Source organism: Carassius gibelio, chromosome A21 (genome assembly GCF_023724105.1).
Source record: "Carassius gibelio isolate Cgi1373 ecotype wild population from Czech Republic chromosome A21, carGib1.2-hapl.c, whole genome shotgun sequence".
Classification (NCBI taxonomy): Eukaryota; Metazoa; Chordata; class Actinopteri; order Cypriniformes; family Cyprinidae; genus Carassius; species Carassius gibelio.
The window spans coordinates 20,755,308-20,767,666 of record NC_068391.1 but is presented as its reverse complement, the minus strand read 5'-3'; the positions used below and the strand labels follow the sequence as shown (position 1 = coordinate 20,767,666).

General features: G+C 36.2%; 1 protein-coding gene across 1 annotated transcript; it reads left to right on the top strand.

Moving 5' to 3' along the window:
- The first annotated feature begins 4,358 nt into the window (after positions 1–4,358).
- On the top strand, positions 4,359–12,226 carry oatx (organic anion transporter X). The gene is made up of 10 exons (XM_052536331.1): positions 4,359–4,808; positions 6,011–6,114; positions 6,977–7,131; positions 8,264–8,432; positions 8,667–8,790; positions 8,892–9,007; positions 9,464–9,678; positions 9,947–10,055; positions 10,494–10,700; positions 10,778–12,226. Exons 1-10 carry the CDS (start codon positions 4,428–4,430, stop codon positions 10,920–10,922), a joined length of 1,725 nt encoding a protein of 574 aa, XP_052392291.1. The 5' UTR covers positions 4,359–4,427; the 3' UTR covers positions 10,923–12,226.
- Positions 12,227–12,359: the final 133 nt, after the last annotated feature.

Sequence of the window (12,359 nt, the reverse complement as noted above, 5' to 3'; positions counted from 1 at the left end):
TGAGAGTGACCGACTGAAAGGGAACGTAATTTTTTTTAAATTCAGATTGGATGGCAATTTCTTTAAGTGGTTGTTGGGTGAAAATAGGAAGTTAGCCCCACACTGAAATTAGCTGAATGTGTATGTAGGCCAATATGTTTAAAGTTCAGTCATGTCATGTTAAGTTTTGAGGTCATTTTGATTTTCATTTTTTACCTGTTTATTATAATGTAAATGTTTTATTTCATTTCAACACCAGTTGCCCACTGGGCAGAAAGAACTATTTTCTCCATAGAAATTGGAAGTAAACAGCCATATCCATAGGTTTATCTCCAATGAAGAGAAGTGTACAGGAGCTATTTTTCACTCAATGGATGCATACAATATCTTGAAAAAAATGTAAAAATTAGTGTGATTTTTTTTATCATAATAATTTAATGTTTTATCATTAAATCCTAGACATTTGTAATGATTTATAGTTAAAGGGCCCCTGTATGTTAACAGGGTAAACAAGTGTAACTCAATTTTATCATTTTTAAGAACAAGAGGCAGAATCACCCTACAATCTAGATAATGGCAAATAGTTTTTGTTTAGATTTTCTCATCAACTTAGTCTTTTCTCTGCTTGTGTTCTACACGGCATTGTTTTTTTTTTTTTTTTTTGCTTTTGTATTAATGTAATGGTGTGCGGTCCAGTTACCAGCGTGATGCTACAACGGGTAGTAGCAATGGCTATGGTTTACCTAAGTACCTGTCAGTACCTTCTTTACTTTAACTTGAGTAAAAAAGTATAAGTGCAGTCAGGATTCATTTTAAACCTGAGTATCTGTACTTCTATTTGAATGAAGAATGTGTGTACTTTTGCATTCTCTGGAAGACTGAAAGTGTGTAGAACTTTTGATTACCCGCTACCAGTGTTAGAAAGTAATGTGAGTTACGTAATCAGATTACTTTTTTCAAGTAACTAGTAAACTAATGCATTACTTTTTAATTTACAAGAAAGTAACGCCAGTTACTTTATTTTCCCATTTATTGACTGACAAGTCTCCTGTCCCCATATTGGGAGAAATCGGAAGTTCAGAGGCATTGTGTGTGCTGTGTGAACATGATGTAGTTCTAGACTAAATGTGCATTAAAGGGTTAGTTCATCAAAAAATCAAAATTATGTTATTAATAACTCACCATCATGTCGTTCCAAACACGTGAGACCTCCGTTCATCTTTTTGAACGTTTGGAACAACATGAGGGCGAGTTCTTAACATAATTATGATTTTTCGATGAACTAACCCTTTAATTCATCCCACTCACAAAAAAAAAAAAACGATTTAGTATTCATCAGAATCGTAAAATGTCAGCAGCAAAGACATTAGTTCATAAAATTGGATTAGACACATTTGTGTTATTTTTACATTTAATTATTGCAGGTTTGTGTCATATTCTGCGTTTGAATTTCACTGTTTTTAAACCTTCAGAATGAAAACAGTGAAATTCAAACGCAGAATATGACACAAACCTGCAATAATTAAATGTAAAAATAACACAAATGTGTCTAATCCAATTTTATGAACTAATGTCTTTGCTGCTGACATTTTACGATCCAGTTCAGCCATACTAATAAGCCAAGATGACTGTAGATAAACTAACAGTGGTGCTTCATTGTATTTTTATTACTGAAGGGTGCTGAACCTTCTTCTCCTGTGTTCTACTGTACAGATGCATTACTTTTGCTTCAGCCTGAGGTTTATTTATTACACTTTTTGGTGTGTAAGGTGGTGTGATATTTGCTATAAATAGAACTTCTTATATTAAAAACAATCTGGCATGGCTCGAAAGAACAGTCAAGGATTCAATAGCAAGTGAACTAGTGTTTAATGACACAAAACAACAGAGGTAGTGTAGGTCCAAAGACCGCAGGCAGAATCGAATACCAGGCTTGGCAACGCAGGAGTCAGGGGTAGACAGCTAGCAGGAATGTGATCTTACACCATAGTAGTAGGAGAGCAGCACACGATCCTCCGAAATCCAAGGCAGAAATCCAAAGCGTGCTGACCAGAGAACCTCCAAAACCATCTGAAAAATGACAAGATGGAGTGACAAACAATATATAAGACATACTCATTCAAAACAGCTGGCGCTGATCAGCTCATCAGCTGATGAGCCGCACCCATTCAACCCATGTGCACCCACATAGCAAGGGCGAGTCAATGAATCCATGAACCGTGACACAATCAAGCCCTGCTTATATTTAAAAAGTAAGGTAAAAGTAACTCAAAAGTAATGTAACGCATTATGTAATTAGTTACTTTTTTAGGGAGTAACACAATATCGTAATGCATTACTTTTAAAAGTAACTTTCCCCAACACTGCCCACTAGGACACACTTTTTACTGAATTTCATGTGCACGTTAATTTTCGATACTTTGCACTTTAAAATAAAACTGTAAATGTCTTTTCAGTAATCTTCTTGTAACAGACAACACAATTTAACTGTGGTACTTTTAATTAAGAGATTTTACAGAATGCATATACTTGTCTCTGCACCAATAAAATGTGCAACACTTAATGTTTTACTACCAAATTACATGTAATATCTTATTAATTTTACTTACAATGGAAGGTCCACAAAATATGTAATTTTCAGAGCAAATTCGTTCCTGAACATGATGAGTGATGGGAAACGCTGAAGTGTGTTTTCAGACCTGGGACAGTCTTACTTTCTGTCACATGCACTCTTTGTCAAACGGCAAAGACAGCAAGTGTGTGTATTGGGACAGACCCCTGGTCTCACATTAAACTCACACTAACCGGCAACTACTCATCAACTTAAGACCCTTAAACGCTTACTGTTTTACCATTTTGGACATTTTTAGTCCATCTATAACCTTTCCTTTGTCAGCATTTTTTTCTTAACTTCCATCCTCCTAGTGTACCTTGACCCTTATTTCAAACCTGCCCTCTTGTCCTCTTTTTAACATTTCATCTTCATAATTTTTTTCCTGACATATTCTCCAGGACAGCGTCTTGTACTTTTGAAAGGTCACAGAAGCCATTGGATAAGGATCCTGTTGCAGCCATTCTCTCAACTTGGTCTTCATTTACCTGCATGAGACAAAAACCCAAATAAAAGCTAAATCAGTAAAAAAAAATAATAATAATAATAATCTGATTCATTACACCTTCAACCTAGAGAATGCATCTACAAAAATAACAGTTTCTCAGCATAAGGCCCACATGATTAGTTTCTAAATGTGCATTAATCAAACGTAAAGTATGGCATGTCAAAATCTAGAATGCATTCAGAAGCTCCTTTTGCATTTTTGGTCTTCTTATGATAGACACATAGTAATCAATTATGATCACGGTATTAATCAGCTGTCACACAAATGTACCCGAGTCAGTCACTATTTAACACTGATAAAGATAGCTTGCAGTCGTATTAGAAAAGAAGTTCTTAAACTTTTTTCTTAGGTAAGACCCATTTTAACGTCAGTCTGGCCAAGAATGCTCTTTGGTTCATTTTCCATGTTGTACAATGTCCAGCAAGTGAAAGCAAGGGGGATTTTTAAGTCTGTCACTGCTAGGCTAAGGCTTTGCTTCATTGCATAATCGCTCAAACTGCCACGTTTTGCTCTACTAAAGTATAATCGCGTGTCAAATAATCACTGCAGAGCATCCACTGATGAGCAAGTGCTCTGTTTCAATAAAGAAACAAACTCTATATCGGATGGTCTAATTTCTATTGCTTTCAGCTAAAACTCTTAGGAACTCTAAGGGAGACTCTTATAGTAAGATCAGATGTTTGTGAATGGCCTCAGGTGCCTCGAGGCAACAAGAACAAGAAAATACATGTTTAGTAAGAACATGCTCCTTTCATATTTTGTAAAAATGTTTAAACACTAAAAAAGCTACAGTAATTCTATCTGATCTATCTTATAGAAATGACATAAGATGGTGTATGTATGTTGTTGTTAAATAAAACTAGCTACTACCAGACGGACAATTTATAGGTTGATAATCATTTGCAAAAAAGTGCACTTTACAAAAGCGTTGTTTTCTTATTCATAAAAAGACACAATAAAGAAAATGAGACCTGGCTTATTTTGTCAAGGTCATTGGTCCTGCACAAGCTCTTTATGAAAATTCCAGTGCAGGGTATTTTAATCAGATTAAAACTTGATTATTGTTCTGTGTGTGTGTGTGTGTGTGTGTGTGTGTGTCATGGAGGGGGCGACTTTTAATTCACTCCATCTCTGTGTTAGGAAAATGTGTTGCGTTCAGAAATCAGAAACTCCTTTGGCAACCATTAACCTCAAAATTAATCATTCCAAGTTTTGAATAACTTGTTTGTATCTGCTTTTTTTTTAACGTGACATCGAGAGTTCAGTGGGGGTGAGTTGTGTCAGTCTGCAGAGGAAAGAAGAAATATATAGATCTATATCAATACTAACATGGGCTTTGCGGATCTTCTGGATGAAGTTGGCGGGTTTGGACGCTTTCAGATGATTCATGTCACTCTTCTGTCCATCCCTGGCCTTCTAATGGCTAGCCAGAATTTGCTCAATAACTTCACTGCTGGAGTACCGGAGCATCACTGTCGCATCCCGAACAGCACAGCGTCGCAGAACCAGAGCACCGCGGCGCTGCTGCGCGCCTTCATCCCGCTGGACTCATCCCTCTCTCCGTCCAGATGCTCCCGGTACACCGACGCTCAGTGGCACTTAATCACAGACCAACCGACTCACACAAATGCATCGGACCTGCAGACAGAGGCTTGTGCTGAGGGCTGGACATACGACAAGACTCAGTTCATCTCAACCATAGTGTCAGAAGTAAGTCGCTTCCATCAGCTCTCTGGACATTTTACAACATCTTAGGTTAAAAATTAGCAAGTGGTGTCCAGATTAAAACTTGATGTGATCTACTTTTTATAAGAAAATAAAAAATATATATTGCATGAATTACTAAATTTTTTAGGTCGAAAGGAAATAAGTAGCACCTTTTAAATGCTTTTTTTTTTTTTATCAAGTTGAAAACATTCTCACATGTGCATGTATTTACAATTCAACCTTTTGCACTTCAGTTTGCAATTAGAATATTAATATAATAATATTAAATGAGAAAATAAAAAATAACACAGAAGTGAAAACGAACTATCCGAACATAAAAGGTTGTGTTTCACGAACACTTTTTAAAGAAGACATAAAAAAATATAAAATGTGCTGTACTAAATTGTTTTAGTTTATACAAAATAAATATTTTACAGAATGTTTTGGATATAAATCCAAAGCCATAAAGGTAGCTTTATTTAGTCTATGTTTTAAATATGAAGTTGATATCACAAAAATTTAGGTTTCTTTGAGATTTTGTTTATGCGCAATACTAAAAACAGCCACCAGGTGACATGAAACACTCCAATGATTTTTTTTATTAATACCTTACATTTTCATTCACAAATGTATAGATTTCTCTCTCAATATTAGTTCTTACTTATTTCACAAAATATCAATATTGAAACCTTGAGACCTTTCAAATGATATGTGTTTTGTCAATATCAGGAGAAGTTCAATTTTGCAGTCAATTTTGTAATATGACACTTGTCACCGCCCACTAGGGGGAGGGGCCTGCAAAGTGTCTACTATTTCCATAGTAACACAATGATTAATTTCAACAAGGATTTCACAGGATTAATTTTTTGTGTTTAAGCTTTCAAATCTAATTTAGGATGATCACTAAAACTTGATTTTCAAATACTTTATTTCCTTTTATTTTCATTTTAACAGTGAAGAAAATCAGAAAGTGTTTGAGTGAATTAGATAAACTGGAAGGAGTTTGTCCGCTGACTCTGAAAGTGTTGAGTACATCCTGAAACGGAGGGATTTTGCAAACTGGCACCTTTCCAGAGTTTTATCTTAAATCAAGGCTAAAGGCTTCTTGTAATGTTGTCCACAGAAACATGATCCTAAGAGAAACTTTTCCACATGTTGCGTGAGTTGCCATCCATGCAGTAATGCTTTTCTCTTATTTGTCACAGTGGGATTTGGTTTGTACCCTCCGTCCGCTCAAACAGATGAGCCAGACCATTTACATGGGAGGAGTGCTGACGGGGGCCATTATATTTGGAGGCTTATCTGACAGGTAAAGCATAACCAGCTGCCTCCGCTGTCGTTATAACACCTCCACACAAAACACATTCACATAATGCGCTTTTTTGGAAAGATTCAGTAACAGTGTGTCTGGTTATTCTTCACTAGTACAAATGTGAAGGCAACAAATCAATGATGTACAAGTGCATTTAAACCAAATGCCAGTGTATTTTTTTTTTTTTTTTTGCATTAAAATGCCACAATGTTGCATATCTCAAACTGCACCCACATGGACATTAATGACCTACAAATATGACTATTAACAATAAGACTGTTAGACTTCAGTCTCAGTTGTTCTAGTGGTTGAGTTGGTGCTGTTTTTAGCAACCAACAGTAGTAGTTTAGACTGTTTTTATGGATAACCTTTATTTTTTTTAGATATGCACGATGATGTGATTCCATAATTTTCACTATTGGAAACAAATGAAGCTAAATTACGTTAATATTCAAAACAGACATTTTATCAGCTCATACAGAACCAAACCCATTGTTAGTGCAATGCCTTACTCTTTGAGCAACACAAACAATTATTCCCACAAATATTTTAACTTAAAGTGTAAGATCGTTGCATGCAAGGTTAGAACCTGCAACCTTTTGGAGACCAGTTCAGGTTGTTTTTCATGTTTCCAACTTAATGTCAACACACTCATGATTATCTTTCTATTACTGAAAAATGGTTTTGAGAACAAAATCTACACATGGATGTCTAACTGTGATTATCTGCACCACAACCCACCATTCATTCATTAATTCACTCATTCCTTTATTTAATGGGTAAGGAAGACATCGCAGAGCTGTTTTGAAGCAGTGAAGGTGATCTCAGAGTCTGTTCTTTACTCTTTATTTTCCTGTAGGTTTGGGAGAAAGGGCATGTTGATCTGGTCATATTTTCAGCTGGCTGTCTTGGGCACGTTCACGGCTCTCTCTCCGTCTTACGTGGTTTACTGCGTCTTCAGATTCCTGACCGGGATGTCTGTGTCCGGAGTCATTCTCAACGCCGTCTCTCTCAGTGAGCGTCTCTCTTCACTCGTTAGAAAGGAACTGATCGGTTTATCCAACATACAATATAAAAAATTATTAACACAGAGAACTAATTTTAATAAACAATTAAGTCAATAAATGTCTATACAAACAATACTGTTCAAAAGATTGAGGTCAGTAAGATTTGTGAAGTCTTCTTCTTGCATTTATTTGATCAAAAATACAGAAAACAACTTTAATATTGTGAAATATTATTGCAATTTATAATTTTTACATATATATACTTTAAAGTGTAATTTATTTCTGTGATGCTCTGCTGTATTTTCAGCATCATTCCTCCAGTCTTCAGTGTCACATGATCTTCAGAAATCATGAAAATATTATCATTTATTATCAGTGCTGCATTTGCTGCTTAATATTTTTTGGGAAACTGTGATACTTTTTTATGATTTTTTAATGAATAAAAAGTTTAAAAGAACAGCATTTATTCAAAATATAAATTTTCCAATATACACAATTGTTCAGTATTTATTTATATATTTATTTATTTAAATTAATGTTTTTTTTCAGCAAGGATGTGTTAAATTGATTTAAAAAAAGTGATAAACACTTATTGTTAGAAAATATTTTTCTTTTGAATAAATGCTGTTCTTTTTTTTACTTTATTCACAGAAAAAAATATATTTATATTATATTTATTTCACCAAAAAATATTACAAAAAAATAATATTAAGCAGCAAAAAAATTTCAACATTGATAATAAATCAGTATATTAATGATTTCTGAAGATCATGTGACACTGAAGACTGGAGGAATGATGCTGAAAATACAGCTGTGCATCACAGAAATAAATTATATTTTTACGTATATTAAAATAGAAACACATTATTTGAAATGGTAATAATATTTTAAATTATTACAGTTTTTTCTGTATTTTTGGTTAAATGCATGCAACCTTGATGAACATAATAGTCTTCTAAAAACACATTAAAAATCTAACTGACTCTAAACTTTTGAACAGCAGTGTATATTATTACTTTTTAAAGAAAAAAACTTCACAGTTTATTACTGTAAAGCTGCATTTAAACAGTAGTGTCTGTATTACTGTATGTACAGTGCTGGATAAATAAATGTGATGTGAAATGCTCATTTTTTCTTAGAGGTGGAGTGGATTCCTACTAAGGCTCGGACGCTGGTGGGCACCATCTCATCTTTCTTCTTCACCTTCGGTCAGATGATTCTGGCCGGAGTGGCGTACAGTCTGAAGGACTGGCGCAAAATACACGTGGCCGTCTGTCTCCCTTTCTTTGCCTTCTTCTTCTATAGCTGGTAAGAGATTATTGAACATTTGATGCTGAATTAAATGTGAATCATGCCATATTACTGGTGCATGCGACTGACCCCAGGTGTATATGATTTGAACAAAGATGAAGAAAGGAAAGAACACTAAATGCAAGATAAAACCATGCATCTTAAAACAAGAGGTCTTATGAGTCTTTGGTCTCATTTCAAAGATTGTGTTGATTCTGCATTTCCTAATCCAGACATGTCTCCATGTCAAAGGTGGTACTCTGAATCTGCTCGCTGGCTGGTGCTGAACGGTCGCTCTGAAGAAGCACTGAAACATCTCCACCGTGTGGCTAAAATCAACGGCAAGCCCGAGATGACAGAGAAGATCACTTTAGAGGTTTCTCATTAGCCTATAGCAACATTTCACACTTCATATCCGTGTCATGAAGTCTGTACTGACCTTAAACATTTAACGGTAGCGGACCTCTTCACGTTTAGGTGCTGGAGTCACACATGCAGAAAGAGGTTCAGTCCAGTAAGAGCATTTACACAGTGTTTGATCTCCTAAAAACACCAACCATGAGGAAGATCTCTATGTGCCTGATGGTCGTCTGGTGAGAATCGCTTTGAGCTGTTTCTGTCTGTGCAGTGCAACAAATCTGGATGATGATTGACTGGTGATAAAAATACATTAATCATACCATACTGTAATGCATACTATAATTTAGGTGTTCTGATTCCTAAAATAGTGCCTGTTTTGCTTGCTTTTGCATAAAAATGGTATGCATTTTGTAACATTTCTATGCAGTGAAGAAGTCTTGTAGAAAAACACTGCAAAGACATGATTTCTGTCTGAATCTGAACCAGACTGCAATTACTTGTTTAATTCTCATCTTATTTTCATATGCATTCATGCATTTTATGCCTAATCCTGCACCAATATGTGCACATTGTAAATTAAATGATACATTTAGAATAATTCTATAAAACTGAACATTCTAAATGTTTTAAAGCAAATTAAAGCTGATGCATAGAAAAATCTTGAAGTTGAGTTTGTGGATTCTGAACAGGTTTTCGACTAGTTTTGCGTATTATGGTCTGGCCATGGACCTGCAGAAGTTCGGGGTGAACATCTATCTGATGCAGATCATCTTTGGCGCAGTAGATTTTCCGGCTAAACTGGTCGCTCTTCTGATGCTGAGCTTTCTGGGCCGACGCATAACCCAAGGCACCTGTCTCCTCATGTCAGCGTGTGTAATATTCGCCAACATTTTTGTTCCTAAAGGTAAGACTGTGATGAAGTCCTTATTATAAGGCCACCATCATCCACCTAATCCCAAGACACTGACTTTCTAAACAGTAAAAATGACTGCTTCTATTAGAGTAGACAAAATAATAATGTAAATATTTGTACGAAAATAAATCATTCGTTCCCAAGTAAGAAGATTTGACAAAAAGTACTGTTAAATGTCATATGTCATGTGACAACACAAGCCTCTCTCCAATATAACGTGCATCGTTCAGTCGTTTAATGATGCTGTGTGTCGTTGCAGACATGCAGATCACAAGGACAGCGCTCGCCGTTATCGGAAAGGGCTTCACGTCGGCCTCCTTTACTTGTGTCTATCTGTTCACCGGAGAGCTTTACCCTACTGTCATCAGGTCAGAATAAACCAACTATAGAAGACAAACTTGATAGAGTCTGTCTGAAGCAGCCGAAGGTGATTGTTTTGTATTGATCATTAAGCTGTTAGGACACTATATCATCAAAAAGGTGTTAGTATGTGTCTTGTTGCATCATAATACTGTGGTATATGAATAAAGCAGGCTGATCATTTAGATATTAATCCTAAATATTAGTGCCATGGTATACACCTTATTCATTAACTGATATCAATAAATGGAATCGTATTATAAAGTGGTACCAGAAATAAAACACAACAGAGAGAGGAATACATGTACTAGGTAGCTTACTATGTTTAGTGAGAAGACAAAGTGGCACCATCCATTAGAGATATTGTACTTTGCATACATAAGTAGAGAATAGCAATGCTCACTTCTTCATGAATAGGGGTAAGAGTTTAGATGTTTGCTCCGCAGACAGACCGGCATGGGCTTTGCCTCCACGATGGCCAGGATCGGATCCATGGCCGCTCCTGCCGTCCTGATCCTGGATGAGATCCTGCCGGCTCTGCCTAGCATTGTATACGGAGGATCCGCTGTGCTCGCTGGTTTAATAGCCTTTTTACTTCCAGAAACCCTCAACATTCCTCTGCCTGATACCATTGAGGATGTAGAGGAGAAAAGGTAAAGTCTCAGAGCTGAATCATTGTGACCGGCTTTCTGTTTCACCATCAGTTCACTGTACATTTCACTCTTAACAGGGAAAAGAAAAGTCAAGGTCTTAAAGAACAGACACAGAGAGAGTCAGTGGCCTTACAGGACATCAAGCAGACTGGAGGAACGTGTGAAGAGAGCAAGTGCTCTGGGCTTCATCCACTGTCCGAGGCTTCAGCTCACGTAAAGTGATCATTATTACACACTGAGACAAACATTCAAGACGGTCTCAGTCTAGATCAACAAAACGGAACGGATTCATTTGCTTCTTCATTGGATCGGGTTTGGAGAAATGTTGCATTGCATCAGTGTCTCATCAACGGATGCTCTGCAGTGAATGGGTGCCGTCAGAATTAGAGTCTGATAAAAACATCACAGTAATCCACAGCACTCCAGAACTTCTCACATCCGGAGAAGACAAAAGATGAAACAAATCCAGCATTAAGACGTTTTAACTGTAAACCTTTGCTTCTGGATGAGATATAATCCATAATAAGACTTCCTCCAGCGAAAAAGTGCATCTCCTGTTGTCTCTCACATCAAAATCCAGACACAGATTAGTTTAGAGCTGTTTAAACGCTGCGTGATCTGTGCAGATTTCTCTCCTGATTCAGAGCAGAACACTTTTTCACTGGAGGAAGTGTTATTATGGATTATTTGAGTTAAAATCATCTTAATGCTGGATGTGTTTCAGCTTTTGTCTTCTCCAGATGTTCACTGATGGACTGGAGTGCTGTGTGTTTATCAGCTGTTTGGACTCTCATTCTGACGGCACCCATTCACTGCAGAGCATCCACTGATGAGACACTGATGCAATGCTACACTTCTCCAAACCTGATGAAGAACACACTCCTCCTGATCTGGGACGACCTGAGGGAGGAGTAAACGTCTATTAAATTTTCATTTTTGGGTGAACTATTCTTTTAATCTCCACATGTAGTGTGAGAAACAGACTGAAATGTAACTCATTATTCACCTGATAATCTTGAATTTGTGTCTTTCATGATGTTGATGAAAACTCACTAATGCATGATTGCAGGAATTGATCTCATTTAAATGCTTCAATGCAGAGCATTAGAAGATCGTTATGTTATTACACAGTATACAATGCAATCATGATAATTAATCTATGATTACTTAAACCCACATTAATGAAGGTTCTTAATAATGTGAAACTTAAATTTATAGCGTCTGATTTTATTGTAACTTTTTTGTATCCGAAATGCAACAAACTGTTAAATGTTTTTGTTACATTTTCTAAACAAAGAGGCAACTTTTTACAGGTTTATTTGACTAACATTAGCTAATGCATTAGCTATCATAAACCTGACGATTCTTTACAGCATTTAATATGTAGTTACGTGTTTATTGTGAGTTCATGACACCAAATGCATTAGATAAAGTTAATATAATAAACCATATTCAACATGTTACACATTGTAATCAAAAGATTCTACAACTAGAAATTAAAGTGGACACACTACTTTCAAACACTACTTTTCCCCTGTTTACTCTTCCTGGACTCACTAAACCTGCACTAAATGAGAAGTCTGTCTAAGGCTTTAAACCAACACAGCTGTGAAAGTGACTAACACGACTGAAATGAAACGAATTATGCTGGTGGGTGTT